At 53.9% G+C, this 26,436-nt stretch overlaps 7 protein-coding genes across 7 annotated transcripts; 4 read left to right on the forward strand and 3 right to left on the reverse strand.

Moving 5' to 3' along the window:
* Positions 1 to 1,116: 1,116 nt before the first annotated feature.
* Positions 1,117 to 2,928, reverse strand: HMPREF1541_10299 (uncharacterized protein; the record flags this gene model as incomplete). The annotated part of the gene is made up of 1 exon (XM_008714970.1): positions 1,117 to 2,928. The coding sequence occupies one exon, from the start codon at positions 2,926 to 2,928 to the stop codon at positions 1,117 to 1,119; it is 1,812 nt and encodes a 603-aa protein (XP_008713192.1).
* Positions 2,929 to 3,967: 1,039 nt separating this feature from the next.
* HMPREF1541_10300 (uncharacterized protein) lies at positions 3,968 to 5,652 on the forward strand (the record flags this gene model as incomplete). Its single annotated transcript, XM_008714971.1, has 2 exons — positions 3,968 to 4,027; positions 4,081 to 5,652. The coding sequence occupies 2 exons, from the start codon at positions 3,968 to 3,970 to the stop codon at positions 5,650 to 5,652; spliced, it is 1,632 nt and encodes a 543-aa protein (XP_008713193.1).
* A 1,798-nt stretch (positions 5,653 to 7,450) lies between these two features.
* On the forward strand, positions 7,451 to 8,726 carry HMPREF1541_10301 (uncharacterized protein; the record flags this gene model as incomplete). Its single annotated transcript, XM_008714972.1, has 3 exons — positions 7,451 to 7,827; positions 8,144 to 8,341; positions 8,555 to 8,726. The coding sequence occupies 3 exons, from the start codon at positions 7,451 to 7,453 to the stop codon at positions 8,724 to 8,726; spliced, it is 747 nt and encodes a 248-aa protein (XP_008713194.1).
* A 955-nt stretch (positions 8,727 to 9,681) lies between these two features.
* Positions 9,682 to 11,601, reverse strand: HMPREF1541_10302 (uncharacterized protein; the record flags this gene model as incomplete). The annotated part of the gene is made up of 1 exon (XM_008714973.1): positions 9,682 to 11,601. The coding sequence occupies one exon, from the start codon at positions 11,599 to 11,601 to the stop codon at positions 9,682 to 9,684; it is 1,920 nt and encodes a 639-aa protein (XP_008713195.1).
* A 4,828-nt stretch (positions 11,602 to 16,429) lies between these two features.
* HMPREF1541_10303 (uncharacterized protein) lies at positions 16,430 to 17,819 on the forward strand (the record flags this gene model as incomplete). Its single annotated transcript, XM_008714974.1, has 2 exons — positions 16,430 to 16,559; positions 16,609 to 17,819. 2 exons carry the CDS (start codon positions 16,430 to 16,432, stop codon positions 17,817 to 17,819), a joined length of 1,341 nt encoding a protein of 446 aa, XP_008713196.1.
* A 4,565-nt stretch (positions 17,820 to 22,384) lies between these two features.
* Positions 22,385 to 23,555, reverse strand: HMPREF1541_10304 (uncharacterized protein; the record flags this gene model as incomplete). The annotated part of the gene is made up of 2 exons (XM_008714975.1): positions 22,385 to 23,330; positions 23,377 to 23,555. The coding sequence occupies 2 exons, from the start codon at positions 23,553 to 23,555 to the stop codon at positions 22,385 to 22,387; spliced, it is 1,125 nt and encodes a 374-aa protein (XP_008713197.1).
* A 1,227-nt stretch (positions 23,556 to 24,782) lies between these two features.
* HMPREF1541_10305 (uncharacterized protein) lies at positions 24,783 to 26,248 on the forward strand (the record flags this gene model as incomplete). Its single annotated transcript, XM_008714976.1, has 3 exons — positions 24,783 to 25,728; positions 25,786 to 25,913; positions 25,961 to 26,248. The coding sequence occupies 3 exons, from the start codon at positions 24,783 to 24,785 to the stop codon at positions 26,246 to 26,248; spliced, it is 1,362 nt and encodes a 453-aa protein (XP_008713198.1).
* Between the last annotated feature and the right edge of the window lie 188 nt (positions 26,249 to 26,436).

Here is a 26,436-nt window from a genome sequence, read left to right on the forward strand (position 1 = left end):
GTCATATGAAGCTATCCAGCAGTGGTCTTCATGTTTGTAAGCATCTACCAGAACGAGTGCCCTTGACGCCACTCAGCGAGTGTCACTTGAGACATCATCCTGCTTCGGTGGAGAGGCCTGGTACAGCGCAATCAGTCGCGACAGGCAGCACCAACCGCGGCTTGAAGCATACGCAAGCCCACAGGATCATCGTCACAGGCGAGAATAGGCGAAACAAGACACCATTACCTGTCACAATGCGCCGAGGCCTGCAGCAAATTAAGATACTCCGTAGTTTGATCGAGGCCAATGACTCCCACCTCAATGGGGGCGTCGAATCATTCCATCATTTTGGAGCAACGATGCAGCGAGACCCATTCCAAGATGCACATGTGCACACACACAGGGTAAAAGCAAAATCGCATCATCTCGGACGAATTCTGGGATATGATCAGAGTTCGGTCTTGAACTTTCCCGTTGCAGGGAGCCCACACCACACCCGCAAAAGAATCCCGCAAAAGCAGCGAGGTGCCCCTGTTGAAGGGCAATTCTCATTTGACCCATGCGACAAGTCCCATCCTCCCCTCCACTTGCACACACACACACACCACCCCTGCTGTGTTTTCGTGGTTTTTCGGTGTTGGAGAAAAAAAGCTCCGTAGAGTAGGATCGAGGCATACGGAGTATGTTAGCGCACAACTTGTGGCTTGCATGTTATGGGGCCTTGCTTTTGCATCCGTGGTTGGGTCGGGTTTGGTTTTCGTTTTTTTCAATCCTTACCGCAAATGGTAGCAGGCTCACGAGGCGCGACTGGGCCAGTTGGCTTGCTTTACGGATACCTGGGGACTCCGTATGTGGGTTGGCTCCCCTTTGATGTTCGCTAGAGGCAGTCCGGTCTCGCCGATGGGGTGTACACTGTATGGATCGACTGCCAGAGGAACAACACTTGCAGGTACTGGCACCAAGAAGATTTGTTATTAGGTATGGTAGCCACGACTACTACTATACAGCAGCTGACCAAACTTGAACACAGTGCCGTAACAAACAGGCATTATCTAAGTCGTAATGGTCGTCAATACATCGCTCGCGGGCATTAGTAATTGCACACGGTCATGTCGCTCCTGCTCATGCACAGTTTCAGAAAACATCCTCTGGCCATTCCCACTCCTCTCGTCGTGGCTTGACTGTCCCGGTACTAGTAGCGACCGTGTTGATGTTCTCGCCTCCCACATCTGCAGTCATTCCGAGCTTGGCCGATCTAGTGACTCGCTTGGTTGTTCCAGCATCCTGTCGAAACGTCGAAGCACTTGTCCCTGTTCCCGGCGCCTCTTGAGCATCCAGCACTTTGTTGCCTAGTGATTCTAGCACCGCCCGACTCGGTAGTGGGGGCACCGGAGGTATGCCAGACCGCCCTCGCTGCTTTTGTGTCTTTTTCTGCCTGCCGTCGTTGGAAGGAGTGGATGTGATTGCACTCTCTACGGTCTCGACATCGCTTTCTTCCAGTGGCAGGTGCAGTGATGAGCGAGACGCCGATAGTTGCAGGTGACCCCGAGATTGTGCTTGCTGTTCACGGAGCAACGCTCGCAGTTGCTGGTTCTCCTTCTCGAGTTCGCGCCTGCTAGGCCGCTTGCGCAGGTCAAGGCTTGCCGGTCCACGCACATTAGCATATTCCTGCAGGGAAGTAACAGTGGAGCTGGACACCTCACGGCGCCGGCGGGCAGCTGGGCTGCGCTGTGCAGACACACTCCGCTTCTTAAGCGTTCGAGGCGGTAAGCTATGCGCAGGTTCTCCCTGTTCAACTGATAATCCATCATTCCCTTTCTGCTTCTTGGTCCCGAACTGCTCGGCATAGATCTTTTCGGCTTTGCGCTTGCGTTCGCCAAGCACATCCAGCTTTTCACCATCGCTGCTCTTGGAAGAATGGCCATGACTATCGGACGAGTCGCTGGCAGTGGCACCGAAGAACTTGACTTTTCCACCAATGTTACCAAAGTTCCAGAAAGAAATGCTTTTTCTTAAGCCCTTCTTTTGGAGCCGCTTCGGTTTGACCTCCGACTCTCTCGTCACGTCCTCACTCTCACTAGACTTGAAGTTGCTTGCAAATCTGGACAGTCTCTGTTTGATGGTCGCCGGGGTTATTGTAAGCGGTGTAAAGTCTGCAACGTCGGTAGAGTTGAGCGAGTCAACAGACACTCGACCTGCGCGAGGCGTGGACTCGTTGTCGTCATCATCGACATCAGCGGTAGTGCTGTCAGTACTTAGTCCTGCACCGTGGTCAAGCCATGTCGATGAAAGTCCGACAGATTTCTCATTCATGCTACCCTCAAGGAACTTCGACTTTCGTCCAACAATCTCGTGACCTTTGGGTTCGGCGTCATGATGGGGAAATGTGCCAGGCATGGAAGTGCCTCGACTCGTCCGGGGCCGGTCACTGGCGTCCGAGATTCCATGGGAAGGACCGAACGGCTGCAGATGCGTAGACTGGTCTGATGACTGGGAGCTATCGGTTGAGAGTCGCTCCTCGCTAACGCTGTCCAATACTGGACGGTTATCGCTTGTAGTTCCTTCTCTTGGGACGCCGACCCATGCTGCTCGTTCCTCGGCAACGAAGTCAGGCTCTTGCGTAGTATAGCCGAATCTTGCGTCTGGTAAGCGGCATGCGCCAGGACTCTGCTGGTGCACATGGCTCGTAGGAGATGTTACGTGGACTCGCAAGCTCGATAGACGCTGCAATTCAGCGCGGCGATGGGGTGACAGCGGGGGACTTGGGACCGGAAGCCCATCATGACTTAATGTTCGGATTCCTGATTGGAAGAGCTGACGAGGGGATAAATCGGCCGTGAGAGCATTCGAAGTTGCTGTGGAATGTTGTCGGGGCTCTCGTGTCTGGCGCTTTGACAGGTGTCCGTGGGTAGAAGCCAGCAACTCGGCCAATTCGTTGCGGTTCATGCCGTACACACGACCAGGTTCAGACCCGACGCAGTACCGATCGACGCTGAAGTGGTGTAGTCAAAAGGCCAAGATCAAGAGAAGCGTCGTGAATGTTGGAGTGCCTCCAACGTTGCCATTGGTCTTTGTTTACACCTCCGAGTGACGCAGGGCAACGTGCAGCCTTGTCAGTGGATCACGAGGCTGCGTATCTGGACAGAAATGGGGTTTGTAATTTATTTGTCCTTCGCACATCTCAGCCACGAGTTTGTTCATCGATACTGAATTAATTGCCATGTTGATGTTTAGAACGGTAGGCTGCCATTAGCCCGAAGTTCCACCTCATCATACTCGTGAAGCTCAATTTCGTTGCAGCTATACCGCGACCTCAATGTTGCCTTGAGTTGGGGTAAAAGCAGATCAACTCGCTGCTTTAAGCAACCAAGCCCCTCTGGCTAGGGCACTTGCGCGTTCGGGCTTAGATGCCTAGCCAAGCCGGCCTCAGGTCCGCACTGCTCAACCGTCGGGGAAGAGATCACGACGGGTTCCCCTGGCCCACAGCCCGAGCTGCAGCCAGATTGTCGGAAATCATACGCTACGCTTCGTTCAGGCAAGCGCGATGGCTGTTACTAAACCTTGTACGCCTGTGATCATCAGTGCCTTGACAGCAACCCCGGCTAGACATATCGAAAAGTCTCCATTCATGTCGAGGCCCCCAAACCCGAGCATACTGCACTGTAGACTCCCGACCCTTGCGCACGAGCCATCCTTCCTTTCTTCTCTGTCGTCTGCTAAGGCCATGCTAGCAATTGCTACCCCAAGCCTGTTCTGAAACTCCCATACGTGGCGCTCCCGGCATTGCAATTCATGGTGCAGACTTCGTCAATGTTACCGTTTTCGAACCGAAACGCCCTTTGGCCCCAATTAATATTGACAAATTGACTCCAGGCTCTTATAATACTTCTTGCGTATCGCTTGAGAGCAATGTCCTAATCGGACTGGCAGTCAACTGGGCTGCTGACTTATCTTATTCAACGTCCATCCAATCCTCACGTCGACCATGGTCGGTGTACCTGGTAAAAGTAAAGGTTGCTCTACTTGTCGTCGCCGGAAGAAGGGTGTACGTTACCTCCGGATTTCCACTCTAGCCGTGTGCTGACTGAATACCAAAAGTGTGACCAGAAACGTCCTGTCTGTGGTCAGTGTGCTGCTGGAGGCTATGTTTGTGGAGGTTATCAACGAGATCGCACATTCATTCAGCATCCAGCAACAAAGGGTGCAGAAAAGAGCTTTTACATACCCTACATCCGGGTCAGCCCTTCCTCGCTTACACAGTCCTTGGACCAAGCCGCCATAACTCGTCAATGCCGAGGTCTTTTTTGGAATCTTTACATGCCACACGGCGACTGCATTGTCAAGGATGAATTCATCCTGAAGTGTGGTCATCCTATGAATTGGACCGAAGTAGTCAACGAGCTGCCCAACGAAGAATCCTGTCTAGAGTCTGCTTTCTCTGCTCTGACCATTTCAAGGGTAGGCAAAGACAGTCAGGATGATCGGCTGGTTCAAGAAAGCACCAAACTCTATGGTCGAGCGTTGAAGGAGATGCAACTTGCTTTGTACGACACGGATCGGATGCACTCGGACGAGGTTCTCACAGCCAGCATGTTGTTGGGCCTCTATGAGAATTTCGAGGGCTCGACGCTGAAGTCTCGGAGCTGGCTGAGCCACGCGCAGGGAGCTGCCCACCTCATTGAATTGCGTGGTCCGGAGCGTCACCGGAATCGCCAGGCACATCACGTTTTCCTCGGCTCCAGAGTGCCTACCATTTATGCTGCCATATTACAGAGGCAAGCCACATACCTTGCTGCCACAGCGTGGAAAACAATACCGTGGGAGAACCAGCACCGGACCTATATCGACCGTTTAGTCGACACCACTACTGCTATTCCAGCCTATCTCGAAGACCTTGATACGCTGTGCACCGGCACAGCCGATCCCAAAACCTATCTTCAGAAGACGGAACTCATGCACAATTTGGCTCAGACACAAAGAATGATGGACGTATGGAAGGGTTGTGTCAAAGCTGATGCACTGCCAATAGAGAAAGTGCATATCACCGGTGGCACTGATGACCGATATCCTTTTGAGGTGGAGATGCATTTCGACAATCACCTCTTCATGAACGCGCATGCCATCTACTACTGCTGCTCCCTGGTAGTCGCGGAAGCTGCAGAATTGCTTTTCGCTGATCTGGCTCTCTACGATCTTGCTGGCGTTTTGAGAGATCCAGCTATCTGGAAATTGACCAGTCTATTCGATGCAAGAAGACATGCCACCTCCATTGCTTCAATGATACCATACTGCATTCAACCAGATATGGGTGCGCTGGGAGGTATCATCATCAACTTCCCCGCCAACCTAGCTTTGCATTACTTCCGCAAAATTGGGGACTACCGAGTGACTACCTGGTTGACAGATGCCTTTCACGAAATGGGCATCCGCGGTCTGACCAACTCTCCACACGCAACTAGCAAACACGAGCGAAGAATATCAGAAATCGAAACACGACTAAGAGGCGCAAAGAGGCCCAGCCCTGGTGCGAGAAGTGACTCATCAGAGGAATCTAGCGAGGGAGGCTCCTCTCCCACTTCGACAGCAGCTAAACGCACAGCCGTCGTGGTCAGATTCGTTCACGAAGACCCAGCTCGGTATTATGCCGACTCAGGCGGCGAAAGCAGTTGACAACTAAGCTGGTGGTGTTCTGAAACATATATCGACGAGCTCGATCTGTCGAAATGACTCAACGCCACCTACACATTTGAAATACCCCGCCAATGCAGGACTCCGACAAAGAGGAGGAACCACAGGTCCTACCTCAGGCTGGGTGACAATCCCTAGCTACTGTCTAGACTGCATCATCCTAGGCTACGGCGATGCCAATGAGCATACCGCGCCGCTGCGTTCGGTATCATCGTCCAACGCAAGGTGACCACCATCTTGGAGATGGCGAGGGGTCCAAAAGACCCGAGAATCGTCCAGCCCAACCCGTGGAGGCAATATACCGCGGGTCCACCAGACCAACTGCTTGGGCTGCATAGTTGACAGGCTGGAATGTACCAATAGAGCATCAGCGCTCGAAATGTCTTAAGTGGTGGTTTCACTCAAGTTATCACGACTCAGACAGCAGATTGGCAGTGGCGCACATCGACCTGGCTTCAACAAATCCAACTGGGGAGGCGGCCCCCGTAGCTCATTCGCGTTGAGGAATTCAGCACAATCATGCCACGATCGTCTTCGATCATATCGACCGTGAGGGTGAGTGCCTCCTCCTGCGAGTACGCTATAAATCAGATAGACCACAGGACTTTTCTGGTCAAGGATGACCCGAATAAACAACAATAATAGTCCGTACTCCCCGAGGTCTGGGTTCTGCCGCTTACCCCCGCCAACCCACGCCACAGAATGCAACCGTAGATCTAAACCCTTCCAAGCATCCGCCTGTCTGGTGGAGACTCGGACCTCCTAAGCTGGACAAGTTCACTCCCGGACCGATAGTGACGCCGAATGCGCCGACAGTTCACCGAACAGATGGAAACTCAGCGCAGCCGAGACTCGAGAGTTGAAGTATCACCCAGCAAGGCAACTTAGTCATTGGCTCGTAGGAGACTGCTCGTCCCACTTTTCTGTGCACTGTACTGGAATAGTTCAAGATAGCCGAGCGTGGCGGCTGGAGATCCTGCATGCAATGCAATGCACGTCTTTAAAGTCCTGTCTCGCCCTTTTTGACTACCATGGCGCTATGCTGACATGCGCGCGTTGAGTAGTCAGAGGGCTATTTGGTATGCTAGGTGATGCAGGTCTCGGTTCACGTGTCATGAACGCGTAGAGCGGCGACAAGGCAACCATGGAACCTGACCGCCCGGTGAGGCGTCGCGCTTTGCCTTTCGGTTGAGGGTACTTTGGAGATCATTGATGCTGCTGACGATACAGTGCTGATTCAGACATGGAACACGAGCAATTCATTGATGAGATGTTGTCTTCCAGGCACCTAACAAATATTGCACTGTTGTCAAACACCTACCGCGTCGTCGGGCGGCAGCGGTGCGGCCGGAATATAATTCCATGTCGTACCAGTGACATCACCCGAACCGCGTCTCCCTGATGGGTCACCACAGACAAGACGGAAATGCTTTTACATACCATGCTCGCGGCCCGTGTTCTGTCTCATTCAAGTACTAGTCGTCCATTGCATCAGTCTCCATTGAAGCGAACTGCACGCACAATGTCCCAGGTACAACCGGCCCGCTCAAATGCTGGGACAACCACCATCTCCAGTATAGCCGCAGCAGCGCTACGCTGGAGTCCCACGGCCTGGCTCAAGTCGTGGCTCCTGGTAAGTCTAGAAACCTTCTCTGTAAACCGATCGACACGCGGAACGCATGCCTGGCCGTCAATCGCTTCACATCTTCTCCTGCCTGAAGGCTGACCAACATCCACTGCCTCCCCCACGTCAGCACTCTTATACCTCCACTTCCCACCCATGCCGCATCACACCACGCCACAACCTCTCACTAACCCTCCTTCCCCTCTTCCACCACCGCAGTACCTCGGCATCCAAACGCACGTCCGCAGCACCGCCGACCCAGACCTCCGCCCCCTCCACAACGTCTGCGAGTACCTCAACGCCCTGCACATCTACGCCGACGAAGCGCGCCAGGGCGTCGTGCGGTCCGTCGACTCGCACCACTTCTGCTCCCACGTCAGCAAAGACTTCCGACAATGCCTGATCTACGACTCCAACACGCCGGGGGCCCGGCTGATTGGCGTCGAGTATATGATTCCCAGAGCGAGGTACGAGAAGCTGCCGCCGGAAGAGCAGAAGCTGTGGCACTCGCATGTGTTTGAGGTGCATTCGGGGTACGTGTTTGCTTGGATGGCAATGCCCGCGTTTTTCTTTTCATCTGATGTCGAGTGTGATTACTTCAAGACTTCACCCACCCCACCGAAGATGTCCGTCCCCTGCCATACGCGCTCGAAGCTATTGTCGCTAGATAGAGCCACTCCTGCTTTCCTCACTCGCGTGCATTCGCCATCATCATCGCCACGACCGACATCCGCCATCCAAGAGCGCAACCAGCAGCTTTCCTCCCCCCTCCTTTGCCAAAACCCCCCTCCAAACTTTCTTCACAAAATCAACACTGGCACCAGGCTCACCCATTGAATTAACCTCTAGGATGCTGATCCTCCCCTACCCAACCACCCACCCCTCGACCAGCCCCCACGCCAAACGCGCCTGGGACGCGCTCGAAACCGAAGCCCTCGCCGAAGTCACCGACTGGTACGGCAAGATCTACCACTTTTGGGAAGTCGACAAATCGGAAGGCGGCGATTTGCCTTATGGGGCGCCCGAGTTGATGGGGAGTTTGACTTCGTGAGTCACACTCTCTTTCTTTCTTTCTTTCTTTTTTTCTTGCTTTTCCCCTTTGGCTCTCTCTGGTGTGTGGACTTTTCTCTTCCCGCAACACCCTGCACATAGATACGCACGCTCTGGGTCGACTGCGGTGCATGGTAGCTATACTGCACACGGGGCCACAGTGCAGAAAACCGGCGCTGGAGGTCATCAGATGCTAACGATCGCCACTAGCGACAAGCAGATCGACGTCGACGCCGCGATGGCGCAGCGAGATCGGGAGGCGGGCGCCGACGTGAAGGAGAAGAGGGCGTTGCGTAAGGACTTGCCGAGGCCGCAGGTGCATCCCGCGGCGGATAGCTGGTGGAGGGAGGCGGAGGAGGGGGGGAGGGGGATCTATGCTTGAAGGATGAGGTTGGGTGTGAGTATGAGGAATTGGGGGAAGGGAAAGGCAAAGTGAGGGTTTGGGGGGTGAGTGCCCGACGGGCGGGGAGCTACGCTGAATTCGTGGGAGATGACTTGCTGCTGTATAGCTGTGAGAGGGGCTTGTAGGGACGCAGTGGGCGCGGGGGAGGGTCGGTGTGGGGTGCAATGGGATACTGTTCAGGTCGGCGTGGGAATTCCTTCATTCACAGGACTGTGAAGAGAGGCTCGCGGAGACACGAGTGGAATGGCGCGAACAGGATGGCTGCTACGGGCTGATATCATGCTCGAAACAGAGCGATGCCATTCGCAGAGGCTCGAGGACGTTGTGAGAGGCATGAAGCGAACGATCACATCAGAGAATGATTCATCGGCATGGTCTTGCTTGACACAAGATCTACTGTCTGGGGAACGACGTATCGTCGCTGCATAGAAGCTGGATGCCACCCACCCCGTAGGTCTCTTTCGGGACCGATAGATCCAAAATCTTGTACCTATGGCTGTAGTTCGCGCCATGCCGTACCGAAATGGTAGTCACGCAGCGCGGCTGGACTGACAAGACGGTACCCAGTTGATCCTGCCGCGTCGTCTGCCGCGCCCTGTTGTGTACGCTACGCCACCTTCGTGTCGGAAACACACGAGGCGCTCATAGGCCACTAGAGCGTTGTCGTGAAGGTAGATGAGAAGTAAGAGGTCTCCTCATGCAGACGAGCTGCACGCTCGTCACTGGAATCAGCGTGACCTTGCCTTCTTGAACACCAGGAGAGTAGGATTGCGGTCTTTACTCAAGCAGCTGCTTCGCACTAGGCGCTGATGTTGCCGTTGCCGCGACTACGAGCATCAGTATCGCTGTCCGGTTGCGTCGTGACTGCCCAACGCTAAGCTGGCTTATCTCGCCGCCGAGACCAGAGGCACTGTCGGACATGCCGCGCAAAGGCTCACGACTTGCCGCCCTTCTTCTTATTCGCCTTATCCTCCACTTTTACCCACTCAGACTTAACACCACGCTTGAACACCTCATGTTTAACAACATCACGCTGATCGCCCTGGACCGTAATCTCAAGCGTGCCAGGCTTGCCGCCAACCAACTGGCCCACGGACGCCGACCCCGCTGCCTTTCTCTGCAGCTCCGGTCCTAGCGTGGTAGGATTGATGCCAAAGGGCTCCAGGCCGCTGACGCGTGTGACCGTTTTGGAGCCCGTGCGCTTCTCCAGCGTAATCAGCACGCTGGGTGGTGGGTAGGCGCGCGGCTTGTGCGATGCTAACACGGCGGTCGGATCGGCCGGATTGTATGCGGCAAGTGCGGCGGGACTGGTGAGGAGAATGTAGTATGGTGACAGGAGGGTGGGCGTGTCGAAGAGGTGGCGGTTGAGAGCGTTGCGGGTGATTTCAGGCTGATGATGTGAGGGCAGAACCGTATTAGCGAGAAAGGGGTTGAGACGTAGGTGTGCCGGCGAGGAGGTTCCTTTGGTAAGGTCCGGCTCAGACGCAACGTAGGCTTTCAGGTGGTTCTGAATCTGAGAGGCCGTGTAGAAGGTGCCAGGGCTGGGAAAAAGAGTAGGCGTGATCTTGGGAGACGGTTTGTAGATGGTGACGATTTGAAGGTCTTGAAAGCCCGAGTCGCCATTGGCAGTATTTGTGGTTATGGCGGATGAGGAGGTTGGCTTAGGCTTGGGAAGCCGGTAGGGAACGAATTGTTTTACTTGCTGATCATCGAAATCGATGTCGAGAATAACAGTCTCACCGCCGTTGCGGTCCTTGGACTTCACGAGGACTTCTTTGTCGAGTTGTTTAATGAATTTCTTGGTGTTTTTCCAGCTCGTCTTTTTGATATTGTAATGTGGCGACTGGCGGCGGAGATAGGGCTGGACCAAATTCTGTATCAAAGAGGTAGGTTGAATAGGGAAATCGAGGCCATAACGGGGTGGAGGAGCACCACTGTTCTTCGCCTTGTAGATGGCATAGAGGAAGGCTTCGTGAAAGGCTTGATCGACTTCTTTGGTAGTAGGCTCGTGCTCGAATTCCTCCTCACTCAAGTCATGGTCTTGATCGGCGTCTCTAGCATGGCCATTGGTAGTTGCTGGTTCCTCCTTCAAGGAAACCCCACCATCCTCCTGCGCACCGTCTTCATCGTCGTCTACATCCAGGTCCTCGAGGTCATCGACGAGCTTGGATGCAACGCCATGCCACCCTTCAACAGTGTCAGGGACGGCCCTACCACCACTGCTAGTTTGGCTCCAATTGTAGATCTCATCGCCTGCCCAGTGCAAACCTTGGACTGCGGCACCCTTCATGCCCTGCACACGCCCAAGAGAGCTGATGTCAATCTTGCAGGTTCCTACCCAGACGGGAACAGTGTCCTTCTGAACACTAGCTACTGACACAACGGCACCTGGTATCGCCTTCTCAGGCCAAGGGGGCCCACCAGCAAGTCCAGGGGTCATGAGGTCTGCTCCGGTGCGCAACTTCTCAATTACGAAGTCCGGGGTATGCAAAAGGGGGACTAGGCCAGGATTCTGCCAGAGTGTATACACAGTGGGAAACATAGTGGATTCTTTGCCATATTGTAGCCACAGTATCCTTTCCTCTTGACTAGGATGCGCTCCAACATAGACGGTGCCAGACACGAGAGTGGCGTTAGGCCCAGAATGCGTCGTGAAGCGAGCGGACAGACAACTCTCGGGGAGGAGTGATGCGCGAATGGAGGTCAGAGTAGGGCCCAGGGCAACATCCCCGCCAGTCTCAGACGCACTCGGGACAGACACGCCATAATCTGCGATGATTTGGTCTGCGAGTTTTCGGCGGTCTGAGGATCGGAGGGGCGACAGATTCTTGACCTGGGGTTTCTTCTTGAACATGTTGGCTGGCCCCGCGAGATTCTGCCCGTGCGTGTCTGCTGCTGAATAGCTCACAGAGACCACAGATCTAGTCTGATAGCGGCTTATACACTCGTAGCACGGCGAGACAATGGCGCATCTGCATACCAAAAGTCGAGTCTCGTCGAGTCACGTCGAGTCACCATTGCGGGGCCTACGTCATTGCCAGGAGATAGACTCTTACCTCCGCTGCTCGCGAATGGTGTACAAACACTCGTAGAGATTGTTTGCCTCATATGGCACATGGTGGAAGGTGATAGTAATGACCAGGACATTGGGACACGGTCGTTCGTACGACAGAGACTGTTTGACGTGGTACGCATGCACCTAATGTAAAATTTCGTTATTATCTTGCTTCTATTCGAATATACGAAGGTCTGTCTGCCGGTAGGCATGAGTGCCGACTCCATGGCAGCAGTCACATCGCCTGTCCCTGGGTCTGGGCCTGCTCCATGACAACAGCTGTGCTCCTGACGAATTCTGTTTCCCGAACTCCCAATGAAGTGGAAGCTACCAGAGACTTTCGCTGCACAGTCGTACCCAGACATCATGATAGTCGACACACCTCTCTTATCCTTCCCACGAGTCAGAGGCCTGACGACGGAACATGATCCCGTTTCCCTGGGCCTGAGAAGCCCTCCTCGAGACGTCTAAGCGGATCCGCTTCGCAACTTGGCTCTGATCTCGGTTGGCTGCGGCAGAGTCAAGGTAGGTAACGCCAAGGCCCGGGACGTCGACGACCGCAGTCGTAAGGTTGGCTTCCGGCGGGAACGGGTGCCTATGGCGTTGTGGTTGCATCATTACGGTGTTGAGGAGTGTAGCATGACTTGACCTTCAACGCCCAACCAGAACAGACCTTATGCTCACACCCACCCGCAACGGGGCATCATTTCAGCGCACCTGCTTCACAACTGGAGACCGTTTCGCTCCAGAATAGAGAATTGAAAGGAGGATAGGAAAGCCCTTCTGCTCTGAATTATTCATGACTCGGTAACTTGTTCAATATGGAGTTCAAACGGTCATGCTAATCCCAGAGGTGTGGTGTGCTGTCACCCGGATCCGCTGGTCGAGGTTTAGCGAAGCAGAGGGTGTAGTACTTTGAGTTGCGGGGAGTGGGAGTGTGACTTCCCGAAGTTCAGCAAACCCTGAAAGCTCAAGCAGAAGTACATCTGCGACGTCACCTTGACATCAGACAGGGTGGGCCCTTGGTTGGCCAGACTCGAAGCACCCATATGATTGTCATTCAGAGCGCAGTGATCTTGGTTGTGGAGTGGGCCCACAGATGGGTGGACGGAACACTGACCGTTGCCTCGGGGAAAACATCCATGAATAAGGACTTGTCGCACGTTGAACCCATCGTCGACACCCATGAACGGGGAACCTGGCCTCAGCCGCAAGAGCCCCAACAACGTCTGGGAAAACGGTGCCTAGTGTATGGGATTGCCGAGATTATGCTGCGCATTTTCGCTGTCTATAGGCAAACTTGGCACCTGAAGATTAGTGACACTTGTCCCTCGAAGGTATTAGAGATTGAATACATCGCCATGAGAGTGCCATCAGAAAGTATCGATTCGTATCGATCGGCCACTGAAGTTAGCATTTCCACCGTCACTGAGGAGTGGATAGATGAGGCTGAGGGTAACAGGCGTGAGGCTGGTATCAGCATCAACGATTTGACCTCAATCGAAGTAAGTGATCGCGGGCGCCGAAGTGGTGACTTTGGCTGTGGTGAGCGAGCACACTCTTGTGAGCCTACGGCGCACCCAGTGGCATATCATCGATGCATCATTTGCCGGAGCGGCGCCGAGCTGATGGTAGCGCGAAAGAGCACGACGGCTTTTGCACGACTGTGGTTCGCTTAGAGCAGGGCTTGCAGCAGACCGAATTGTCGGTGATACACCTAGGCCGCCAATCACGTACGACGGATGTCAATCCCGCGTCATGGATTTTCGCAGGTTGAGACGAGGTCTGATGAGGGTGTGTAGCGGGTGCAAGAGCCTCCAATGTTAGACCACGCCGTACAAACCTGAAAATCAGTAGGTGGTGCGTGAATATAAGGTTTCTTGCAGAGATACAGCTGCGCAGCCTCCAGGCGGAGAATTGTGGTCTGATATCCACCGTTGTTCTTAGCCTAGAAGCTGTCGCTGGAAAGGGAAGCAGGGGAGGCAAAGAGAGCGACTGTCGTTGGGAGACAGGCCGCTCTCGAGTTTTTCAACGGGTGCTGAACCGGGCTGATTCAGTGACGTGAGGAAGTCGTCGGGGATTTCTGTGGCCAATAAGTCTCTAAGCGAGCTGAAACGAATCTCGGTCCTCAGCCTTCTGGAATGTAGAGTTCAGTTCAGCAGTGTTCGGCGGAGCTTCGGGGCACACCGGGAACAACCACGGGGTACCACCAACACGAATCCGCGAGTCAGGAGGAAAATGGCCACGCTTCAGTGAACATGCTATAGGGTCCTACCAAGTAGGTGCAGCAGATTTTTTGCTCGTTTAAGCGCTATCCGTGGTGTTCCTGCATTGGTGCTGGGACGATAAAATTCTGATCACAAAGGGCTGCATGAACGTTGATCGCATAGGATGATCGGATGAGAGTGTTGAGTCTGGAACAGAGAACGTGCGTTGCAGCTAAGAAGAGGCGAATGAATCGTGCAGGCAGCGCAGGCGCAACTCCGAGTCATTGCCAAGATGCTTTTCAGGTTTCCATTGGGCCATTCAGGCTAAGCTTCGCTTCTGTGAGTCAGACACCATTGAGCTAGAGTCAGTACTCCTTACTAAATGTGCGAAGCTTCCCGTGGCAGGACCGAACATGATGATACGATGTTGTCGTCTGTGCGTGACTTCCGGCAACTCTCCAGTCTTACAGAGGCGGATCCGTGCTTTTGTTAGACATGACATTCGATCCCCAGCCGGTTCCAGCGGTTCCCAGCATCGTCCCGGACTTTGGTCGCGCACATGTTGGCGGTGAGCAAAACAGGAAACTGTCATATGGGGTCGTCAAGGTGCCACACACGAGGACCATCAAAGGCACGACCAATGGCTACGGGCGACATGACAGATGACATGTTGCACACACGAGATGGTGTATCCCGTTTGGGGGGCAGGGGCGTACGAGACTGGGCGTATCGCATTCGACTCGCACTTCTCAAACTCAACTTGTGGCGAGCGTGCATTCGCGTGCCCCAAAACTGGCATCGCATTCCAAGGCAGTGGTTGTAGTATCAGCCCCCTGTTGAGGTTCATCGTCAGCGTAGTCTCAGACTTGCTCTCGGTAGCCCGTACATGATCTCGCTTGGAAGCCATGGCGTCGGGTCTTGACTCTTGCACAGTTCGTGTTTGAAAGCCATGCACAGCCAGGAATGTCTGGGACGCATGACTCGCGCAGGAGGCAAATGCAGCATTGATGGGCTAAGCGAACATGGTTCGCCCATGCCAGAAAAGCACATGGTGCCCGAGCCTGGCAGCCCTTAGACGCTGGGGATGGGCCAGGGATCCCGACACCCTAGGCCGCAGGTATGGAGCATTTCCCACCCAGCTCGCTGGTGGAGGGCGACTATCCCCAGACCTAGGGAATCAGCTAAGCATCAGAAAGGCATGGCTGGCCCTCTAAGCTCCTGGTGATCCCTCCGTACCGAGAGAGACGGGGCGTGGATGGTGGGTACGCTCTAGACTCAAGGTGGAGGGCAAGCCCCGGTTGGATCTGGGGCTATCGCTGAAGCTTCCTCCAGGCCGCCCACTGGACACGGGCCTGCCGCCCCACCGGTGCACTCCCGGGCTCGCGCAGACCAAACCGCCAAACCTCAATTGCCAGAGGTTTCGCTTTCGCTTGTCCATTAGTCGTCCCTCTTGAACTCCTGGCTTTCCCGCCTTCCTACACCTGCCCTCACCTCACATCACTTCTACCTGCGAAGTCGTCGTCGTCTGTCGTCGCCGTCGATATCTTCCTTCGAAAATTGTCAGTAGGGTCACTCTCGCCCTGAAGCTGGCTGTGCCGAGCGTGCCCTGCGCCTAAACTTGCTGGTTCTTTGTCCGGAACTCTCCACCTGTGACAACGGTTACCACTCTCCCGGATTCCTTTCGACCAACCATCATCCTCTACCTCGAATTTCCTTCCAAAACACACCGAACACTGTCGTTGTGTGAAACAAACAGCCTGAGTTGGATTACAGTTGCGCCAAACAAGAAGCCAACCCCTCAGTGTACCAAAGACCTGCAGCGAATATCCAAGGAACAGATCAACACCACCATCCCACCGTTGCAGAGCCGCAACCCCCAGAGTTTTTGCTGTCTACATCAACACATACAACCTGTCCAGTAGGGACTTGATAGTGGAGGTTAGTGAAGTGTCCTTTCCCTTTTCACAATGTTATTCTTTGGTTCGATGGAAACTACCGACGGAGGCTCTTCCGCCGCTGCCAAACTTGGCTGGTACCAGGCAACCCCCAGCTGGGCAGACATATGTCTTCCAGCACAGTGGTTTAAACGAGCCGCACACATCATTCTGCATGTCCCATTTCTCTATTCTTTCCCTTACCCTCGGATCCCAACTTGGCCGGCCATGGCCCAAATCAATCCTCTCGTGGCGAGTGACATCCAGTCCAACGATGCTAACAGCAGCAATAGTGATTCACCTTGCAGGCCTCGTCTTCCCTCGCTTGCTAGTGCTGTGCCTATCGAACCGAAACCAATCGTTCCCTTTCCTCGGCAGAAGCCTACTTCATCTTTACCGCTACCACTCTGGGTCCCGGGTCAGTCTGAAATACTTTTCCTAGGACAGCGGGCTGCATTCTACTGGATCGAGGAGAAAAAGTTCATGATGTTGAAAGTCGAGAACGAGACCATTTCGGAGGTCGTCCGCACCACAGTGGGCGGCCGTCAACTCAGATACGTTCTCCATGTCATCCAGGAACCTGCCAAGGCTCGTGCTTGCGGCTCAGGACCAAGATGTAAGTACACAACGATCCTAGATGCGTCCTTCTGACTAACTGTGAACAGCGTCTGCAGATCGGCGCCCAGTCGACCCACCTCCTGTCGTGTCTCTAAACATCTTCGACATTGCCAAAGGCGAAGATGTCACAATGAGCTACGACTCGGGCTTCATGCTCTACGCTTCGCTTGAAGTTGCCCGCCCTATCGCCAACGGAAAAATGGCACCAGCCCCTCCTTGCCTGCCGGTCCTCACCGGTGTCTGCGTTGCTAGCACAGCCTACCTCGAGCGTCCTAATCGAGCTGGCTACTTCATCTTCCCTGATCTTAGCGTTCGACACGAGGGTTGGTACAGACTCAAGTTCTCCCTTTTCGAGCAAGTCAAGCACGCCAGCGACGCCGATCTCGATAGACCATTCAAGGGAGCGGAGACGTCTGGTGGGCAACCAATTCTCCATGAAAGCATGGCCAACCGAATGGAAGTCCAGTCAACACCCTTCCAGGTTTTCAGCGCCAAGAAGTTCCCGGGCCTCAGTCAGAGCACCGACCTATCCAAAGTTGTTGCGGAACAAGGTTGCAGAGTACGCATCCGCCGGGAAATCAGACAACGGAAACGCACGGCCGATGAGAAACCAGATGTTGATCACAGTCGCCACACACCTGACCTTTATATGGCTGGGCATCGCCGGGCGGACAGCCGGAACAGCATGGATGGTCATTACGCTGCCATGGATAGCATGCGTCGGGCCTCAATGGAGAGCCTGTATCACCGCCCAACCATCAGCCGGGCGCCATCAGTCACGAGCCTGCATCAAGCTAGCCCCACTACACCGACAGCCCCTCACATGGCTGCCATGCCGCCACCAACTCTCAAGGGTTGGGAGCATGGTCCATCTTCATACCACGCATCGCCCTACTCCAGGTACACTGGTGGCTACTACCAACCACCGTCACCTGTTCGACAAGCGCCACCACCACAAGAGCCCTTGACTCTTCCTCCCATATCGGCCAGCACTAGCACAGCGCCTTCCGCACCGTCCCGCTACTATCCTGCCTCCGAAACCACATCAACGAAGCGGTCATCGAGTCGTACATTCAATGATGACTATGCGATGAAGTTGGGAGCCAGACCAGATATGCCTATGCGCGCGGAGTCGGTCAGGTCGCATGGCTTCATCGAAGCCGACACCACCGAGGAAGAGGACACGGACAAGGGTGATTACTTCTACTCTCGAGCGAATGGTTCTCGAGGCTTGAAAGTTGCGCAGTTATTGATTTGAACGTGACTAACGAAATACCTCATCAAGCAGATCGATCGCTCGGCTAGGTGTTTGGAGTTACACATAGGGGATTTACACATTTTTCAACGGGAGAAACAGCACCGTCCTGTGAGCGGGGCTCATCAATAGTGAAAGATGGAATACGCTGCACATTGAGGGAGTAACAAGTGCCTGTCTTCTTATGGATACCATTTCTCGGATTGAGATCTTCTATGTGACAAAGGCTAGGGTCGGTCGGGTTTACGGAGTCGTGATACCGGACGGGTCACGGGATTCACGCAGTGATAAAGCAATTTAGGATAACCCCCGAGCAAAAAGGGGAATAACATCAGCTTCAATATTCAATCCTTGCATTCTCCTGTCGCTGTGTTACCGAACTTGCTCTGTCCCCAACGCACCAATCAATCCTTTCCGGCTATAAACCTCGTCATCCTTTGGACACTTTTTCCTACAATTTTTCTGATCATGCATGCACGCATCCTTCACCTGTCGGAAGCAATGACCAGATCTCTCAAAACCAAGGCCGCAGTCAAGGGCATCGTTACGAACATATGTTTTCTGCGGGATATGGGCTGCGCAGTCGAGGTCTCGAAATGGAGCAGAGAGGGTGTCTCGGCATATGTGTCGAGGAAGTGAGCCGGCAGGCGGGCAGTGCGTTCGACGACGCGTCCCTGGGGAACTGGGGGGACGGTGGCGCGTCTTTCGGGTCGTTGATCAGTCACTTGAAGAGGCTGAACAACAAAGGGCTTCTGCGCTCGGAGTTCTGGTCTTCTGGACAACAGGGCATGGCTTTGGAATTATGTCTTTGACTGCGGCCGCTACGTTGTATGCGGCGTGTATCATGACGCCCGTTGAAGCTATGGAGTGGTGCTGCTGCAGACTACCTTCACGGCTGTGGGCTTTTCCTTCGTGACACGGGCGGTCTTCATCTTTCATTCTACCCTGTCATCGCTCGGCTCGCAGAAGGAAATTTCGGCATCTTTGACTTCCTCTGATCTCGAGTTCACGTGAGAGTCGCATAGGTCTCGAGGACGGAGCCCGTCTTTGGACACGATGAAGCTTCAGTAGCGGCTGTCCAGCTGCCCACGACGGCATTTGAGCCCTCGCCACGTAAAGCAAGCCATTCGGTCTTCAGCGATTAGCGCTGCGTCTGAGTGTGCCTTGTATGCGATCATCTGCCGCCACCGTCGCCGTCACCGCCGGTGGTGAGGTTTGCTGTGGCTCGTTGGTACTGTTTTGTTCGTGTCTAGTGGAGACTTGAGCTAGTGCTCGAGCTGAGGGTGAGGAGTCAGACTGACTCGAGGCTTTCTTCGGGGTGGAGAATTGAAGTCGACGTGTAAAAGATGGATGAGTGGTTGGTAACTGCGTGGGAGAGGGATGCTAGGCTGTCGTTCCCGCAGTCAGGCGATGAGAACTTTTGACTGGATGTCGGTGGCGGCTACTTGGTGACTCGAAGATGTTGGACGTGGCGTGTCGGCGTTATAGGGGCTTGGATGGCGGAGATGAAGATTCGAGTTTTGAGCTTTCTTCGTGGTTTACGCATCGTGTCTGAGGAGAGTGTTGTTTGGTGGCTGACGAAAGCGGTTGAAGATGACTGTGGAACGCCATCCATCCATATATTGCTTCAGTGAGTTGCGAGAGCGGCAACGGACACGACAGCGACACACGGATCTGCTGTCGCCTTGACATCCACCCTCCGCCATCTGCATCCGCCTCGACCTTCTCAAATTTGTGCTCAGTCGCCTGACATACAGCAGTAGTGATCAATATACACTGGGCCCCTGTATGTATTTCAATTGACCATAACCAACAAGACTTCAACTTCTCTCTCTTCCCCAAAGCCCTTCAGCCCCTCAAGGGAGGCAGCCAAAGCAGCAGTGATGAAAAGCGTTTACGCATCATAACAGAAATTAAAAAATTACCAGTCAAGATCTCGAAAGACCAACTGGATCGGTCAAGGTTATGTAGTTTTCAACTAGCAATAACACGGCATCGGACGAATCCTCACTTGCACGCGTAAAACCCCTGCACTCGGTTGTGAAGAAGAGAAAGAAGGGGAGAGTGGGAAAGAGGGAGGGCAGATTTATAGGTTTGGGGGGGTGGGTGCCTGCTTGGCAAGGCTGAGGATATGCAGCTGCCTATGGAGACGAGGCTGCCGAATGAGTCAGATATGAGTCATCGGTCTCTAAGCCCGCCATTGGGTAGGGTACCTTGCTGAGAGGGTGCCTGGGTACACACACGTCTAGATCATGCTGATGCCAACTTTTTGACTGGTGATCGCCGACGCCGCTTGTGGTCACTCCCACGCCCTGCACAAAGACCGAGATCTCGAAACCGCGAGCGTTCGGAGCGACCTCAATGCAATGGCACGCGCCGCCAATGAGCGCGATGTAGCAGGACGCGAACACATACACTCGAGGCAGAATCCAACGACTATCTGCAGTTTCCAGCCTCACGGCAAGTCATGTAAGGCTGCATGCTCGCGTCCGTCATCAATTCGTTACATACTTGGCTGTATGCAGAGGCGAAGGTTGCTTGCCACTCTACTGTAGAAACCAGCCGGGCGGTACGTAGCAGGCCGGAGAATATGCAGTTCAAGGAACTGCTGGCGCCCTTTATGTGCCTTCAGCGTGTACGGTCTGCGATTCGGGTGACCAGTAGACGGTCGTGGTTAGGGGGAAGACTACACTGTCACTACCAGGGAAGCATGGTATACACACTTCCGGGAGAGTAGTAATGGAGATGAGGATGCTTGGAAATCTAACTGGGGCATTGTGCGAAAGTACGAATTGTTAGTCAGATACCTATATGTAGGTCTGCATCTTTGTACATCGATATCAACTCAGTACGGGATGGTGCGACTTATGTTACACCAGGCAGCTCCCGTGTCTCCGTCTCAGCTCCGTCTTCAATTTGATGTGCAAGCAATCGCGCTGCGGTTTCTGTGCCATCGGCTGACTACTGCGCTCCAGACCTGGCGCGCCATTAGACCTTCGACTTTGCCCTGGCGACCAGTTGTAGTAGTGAATAGCTCCATTGGCGCGGTCTTCATCGCCCTCTCGGTCCTCGGCAGTAGTTGAGCGATGCATGACTGCGAGCGCGTCCACTCTAGGCCTCGCTATGCTGAGCATCGATCGATGCGAGCATGCCAGGCGAGATCGTGATCGGGTGGTCAGCGACAGCATCGGAGTCAATCGCATGCGAAGCATCGGGTTCGTCAAGGATCTCATCGTCTTCGCATTGGAAAGGCTCGATCGCATCATCAGTCGATGGTTTCCAAGCATGGGCGTCTGTGACGGGGCCCGGGAGTTGGGGTATCGGGAAGCCGTCCGCTTCGCGATGGGCCAACAGGTTCTCCATCGTGTCGTCAGCCAGCCGTACCAAAGCCAATCAGTGGTGTTCGTCGTCCGAATCGGGATCATCGAGCAGTTCTTGCTCGTGACCATCGTCCTCCTTCTTCGCCGGTACAAAATCATTTTCCCAGTTATCAGCGAGGGATAGCGGTGGCGTAAATCTGCTCAGCCCGTCTAGCGCTTGGCGATCGTCGTTGTCGATTGCTGCGTTTTCGGAGCCAGGACGAACAAGTCCAAATACTCGCAAGCCTGCCCAAATGCCGCGCGGAATTTCAGGGAGGAACATGTTGCGGATGATGCAGGGTATGGAGGGAAGTCTTGTAATAATGAAATCGTAGGAGTAGAACCCCTCGGCCACCTTCGTTAAATTCTCTGAGTCTACTCGGTTGTCCTGGGGCCCGAGATCTTCAACAGGCTCCTTGTCGTCGTGGTCATCAAGGTGTTTGAACTGACTCGGGGAAGGGGGGCGTTTCTGAAAATGTTGATGATAGCGCTTGATCGCTTGGTGTCTTAGCGAGGGCATCGTTCGAGAAACGAGCGCGCTTGCTTGAAGGAGGAACCTCGATTTCATCGTCAGACGCGTTCCAAGCCTCGTGGGGGCGTTTGTGGCCAATGTGTATAGCCAGTGGGCGATTGTGGCTAGTCATACTGAGAGAGAATGCTTGCTGTAAGGCTCAGTTATCTTGGTCGTTCGTGAATTCGCGAGCTGTTGCAGGCAGAAAGAAGCTAGTGGTGCCGTGTCAAACGCGTGTTGCAGTGGTGATGTAGTCTGTAAAATCCTGCTCCCTTTCTGGAGCTCATGACAGTGACGAAGAACGTGGCAGAACAGCCAAGAAATGATGGTAGATGTGGCCTTAGCATACAGGCAGTTACACACTCAATCTACGACCTCACCACATCCACAATGGCATGGCTCCAAGAGTGCTATCACCTTTACTGTGAATAAATTGACCAGCGCCGTGGATAGTATCTCCGGACGCAGCTTATTCACGGTGAAGTAAGCAGGCCCTCATTCCTCTCTCGCGATGCGATGATGAGTGTCGGAGGTCCAGACGAGGTAGATATGATATAGGTTTGCAGCAGTACTCAAGCCCCTAGATGGGAACCTAGAGTCTTCGAATACTCTGCATTGATTTGGCGAGGCCCAGGTTAGAAGTTGAATGAGGCCGCTAACAGATGCCGTACCCAGATCCCCGGATCGAGAATGAGACTTCAAGTGTTCTGCTCAATATCGCCATTGGGCTTCCTGCTGTGCATCGAGGAGACGGTTTCGACGTGCTCAAGACGAGCCAGATCGAGATCGAATTCTGTGACGCCATGACGAGCAACAGAACTCGTCCTACCGGCAGCTGGAGACGCATGCGTCATGTCTGTCTTGACGCGAGACAGGTCAACGAAATCCGGAACATCGAGGTTATTCTGGCGGGCTGTGCTTGAGCCGCTAGACTTTTCGGCATCTGGTGGCCCAAATTCATCTTCACGAAAGTAATTGATGGTCTCGCTTCTTTGTCGGGTTCCGGCGTCGCCCCTCCCCACAAACTGGACCAGTTTTGAGAGGATGGCAAATTCGAGCTTGAGCTTGAGTGAGTATAGGAAGCCTTTGAAGATTGTTTCGAGAATGTACAGAGATGCAGCTTCCAGGCCCAGGAGACCAAGATCCATAATGATGATCAGTACGTTGATAGCAATCAGTTGATACATGAGTCTTCTTGTATTGCGCTGCACGGAAGACCGGAGGATCTTGACGGTTTCGATGATGTAGATGGACGAAAGAACGACCTCTTGGACGAAGAAGCCGCACATTTGAAGCTTTTCCATGACGTTATATCCATCGATAAAGGTTTGTATGTTTGCGTTGGAGCCAAAGGTCAAGACCGTGGTTGGAATGTGCAAACAAATAGCATTGACGATGATCATCCACTTGGTCCAGAGGAGGATCTTGTCGCCTCGCCCTCCGTGGACGACGAGATGCAGCCTTGACCAGAGAACTATGGCTTGGCCGGTGACCATGGGGTACCATCCGATGCTCAGGAGGAAAACCGAAGCCCATCTTGCGCTGCCAGTCAAGATGTTGAAGTATTTGAACAAGAAGCCAAGTGCGTAAGGAATGATACCAACGCCAGAGACGACCAGAGACCAGAAATATAAACCGCGAAACCTGCCATAATCAGTCGAGAAGGCGAAGTCGACCGGAGCTTACTTACTTTTGGAAAGTGCCAAATATCAAGACCAGCAATTCCAGAACGTTGTAAATGGCCAAACTTAGGAAGAAAGCAATGCAGACCTTAAGTGCTAGCGAATTGCCCTCATAACCACCAGTGATGCCTGCTCCGGCAGACGACGGACTGCTGGATGATGCTGTAGGCGACGAGTCGGATTCCATTATCGACCTCGAGAAGTGCGTTGGAGCTTTCTCACATGGTTAATCGCAAGGCAGCTAGGAGCCACTTCGTTCCCAAGATGTCGTCTGCGCAAGTTCTCGAGTCCACGGCGCAGCGCAGCGCAGCGCAATCATAGCCCAAGGTGAAGTGGTCGTCGTCGATTGAGAGCAAGTTAGACGGAAGGACAAACTGCTGGGTGGGTCGTCTGATGGCAAGAAATGCGACGCTGTCAGATCGCGACGATCGCAACTGAAGAGCGGATGAAATTGGCAGTCCGGCTTGCCAAGCGTGCGCTCCAATTTCAGGAGGGGTCCCATGGGCTTTGATTTGCGCCCGGATTCCCGAGAAGGGCAAGCCTACGAGGAGGCGCCAGAACCCTGGAATACGGGGACGGCCTAGATCGCGGGGAAGAATCTCGTCCGCCTAAACAGGGGAGTGGTTGGCGAGCCACGGCACGGTTCAATAGTTAAGACAAGGCGAAGTTGCCGTGTCGGATTCTCAGACCAGCCGCCGGCGATGCCTTGGAACCCCCCATGCCACGACGAGCAGGGCCGAGCCAAGCGGGAGCCCAAAACAATAATATCAAGCATCAATGCGCGCTCCCGGGTTGCTGCATCTGAGACTTTCCCGCTCGGGGGCATGTACAGTGAACCCCCGAAATAACGTGGTTGCACAAAGTAAGGCTTGAGACCTCGACGCAGCGGGATGTTACTTAGAGGCTGCCACCTACTGCGCGGCTTGACCCCCACCCCCCACCCGCCTCGACCACCTGGTTCTGATATCGCAGGTCCCCCATGCCATTGTCGTTGGCGAATTGATCTCCTTGCGATCCTTACATGTTCATCTGCCGAGCAGCTTGTTAGCTTATCTGATCGCTCACACGTGGCTAAAGGCACGCTGGGGCTGCGAGTCATGGCACCCGGTGATTGGTCGCAATGCATTTCCGTGCGCGACTGTCGCCGGAACTTGCGATGACAATGCTCGAGTCCCACCGCAAATTCATGTGGCTAATGCTAAGTGCCGGAGCCGCATGTACGATAGTGACCTCATCATGATGGCCATCAAACTGTTTGGCGAGGAAACACCACGTCACATTCGTGTTGATGTTGTCGGCAGCTGGAAGAAATAATTTGCTGTCCGGACTACTTATGCTTCTGCTGTGCACAGAATAACCCGGTGGTAAGTCACTGAATACTAGTCTACACATTACTCCGAAAAGACACTTCAAAATGGCTCTCTCTCAGGCTGCTGCGCTCGTTGAAAAGGTCATCGGCCATGGCGGCGAGGCCACCACCGAACAGAACCTCACGAACCCGTCCAAAGATCCTGGCAAGTACGCCGACCCGAGTGGTGAGAAGATGAAAGCGCTGGTATGGAATGGCAAGAATTCAGTCAAAGTTATCGAGACGTTCAAGCCTGCCAAAATCGAAGACACCGACGTTATCGTCAAGGTCACCGGTTCGACGGTATGCGGCTCTGATCTCCACCTTCTCCACGGCACTGTTGTCGAACTGCAAAAGGGTGATATCCTCGGCCATGAGTTCTGCGGTGTTGTTGACTCGGTCGGCCCTGCCGTCAAAAAGGTCAAGGCGGGCGACCGAGTGGTGTGCAGTTTCCAGATTGCATGCGGAAGTTGCATGTACTGCAAGAAGAAACTCAGCAGTCAGTGTGAGAAGACAAACGACAACACCATTGAGAACGTCATGTATGGCGGCCGGACAGCCGGTATGCTTGGATATTCTCATTTCACAGGGGGCTATGCCGGCGGCCAGGCCGAGTACGTAAGAGTCGCATACGGCGATGTCAACCTCCTACATATTCCAGAGGGTGTGCCGGATGAGAAAGCCCTTTACCTCAGTGACGTTCTGGCTACAAGCTGGAACTGCGTCGTTGACACTGGCGTCAAAGAGGGCGATGTCGTGGCAGTCTGGGGTGCTGGGCCCATTGGTCAGATGTGCGTTGACTTCGCTTTCATGTGCGGTGCGAAGCGGGTCATTCTGATTGATGGTGGCGCCGGCTCTTGGAGACTAGACTATGTCAAGAGCAAGATTCCCAAGACTGAGACGCTCAATTTTACAGACCTACCAAAGGGTGAGACTATCACGAGCCAGCTCAAGAAGATGGAGCATGGCGGCCCGGATGTCGGTCTCGAGTGCGTTGCCGGCGAGTATGCGAGTAAGCCGCCCCCCCCCCCAAAACACTACTTGAATCAATGCTGATCAAGTCTCTCAGAGGGCTGGGGTCACTATTTCGAACTCTTGCTCGGAGCTGAGACTGACACCAGCGAAATCATCAACGAAATGATTGCCAGCGTCAAGAACTTCGGCCGTGTGGGTGTGACTGGCGTTTACGTTGGCTTTGTACGTCCCAGCACCTCCCTCTTTGGTTCACCACTAATTATGAATAGATGAACCATTTCGCCATCGGCTCGCTTATGGAGCGTGGCATCCGCCTCATCGGAAATGGTCAAGCACCAGTGCATCTTTACTGGGAGGAACTGCTCAAGAAGATCCAAGACGGTTCGATAGAACCTCTGAAAATGGTCAGCCACCGCGTCCTTCTCGAGGAACTGGAAGAGGTCTACAAGAGATACGATGAGCGTGAAGAGGGCATGCAGAAAGTCTTTGTTCAGACCAAGTTCAGCTTCCCACCTTCCGAAGGCGCTCCGCAATTGACCAAGTACGGTACTGCCTAGAGGAACCTTTCGGCAATGAATGGTTCAGATCTCGAATGAACAAAGTCGGAAAGCCGACTCGGTACCGATACTCAGATACGGGGCATAGACTTATAATTTCAATCAGTCGCACAGAGTAATCATAACTCTCCAGACATCCGCATGTCCGGAATCGCCCACGAGATCACTTTCCCCATGAAGACCAGGTT

Source organism: Cyphellophora europaea (genome assembly GCF_000365145.1).
Source record: "Cyphellophora europaea CBS 101466 unplaced genomic scaffold supercont1.12, whole genome shotgun sequence".
NCBI classification, from domain to species: Eukaryota; Fungi; Ascomycota; class Eurotiomycetes; order Chaetothyriales; family Cyphellophoraceae; genus Cyphellophora; species Cyphellophora europaea.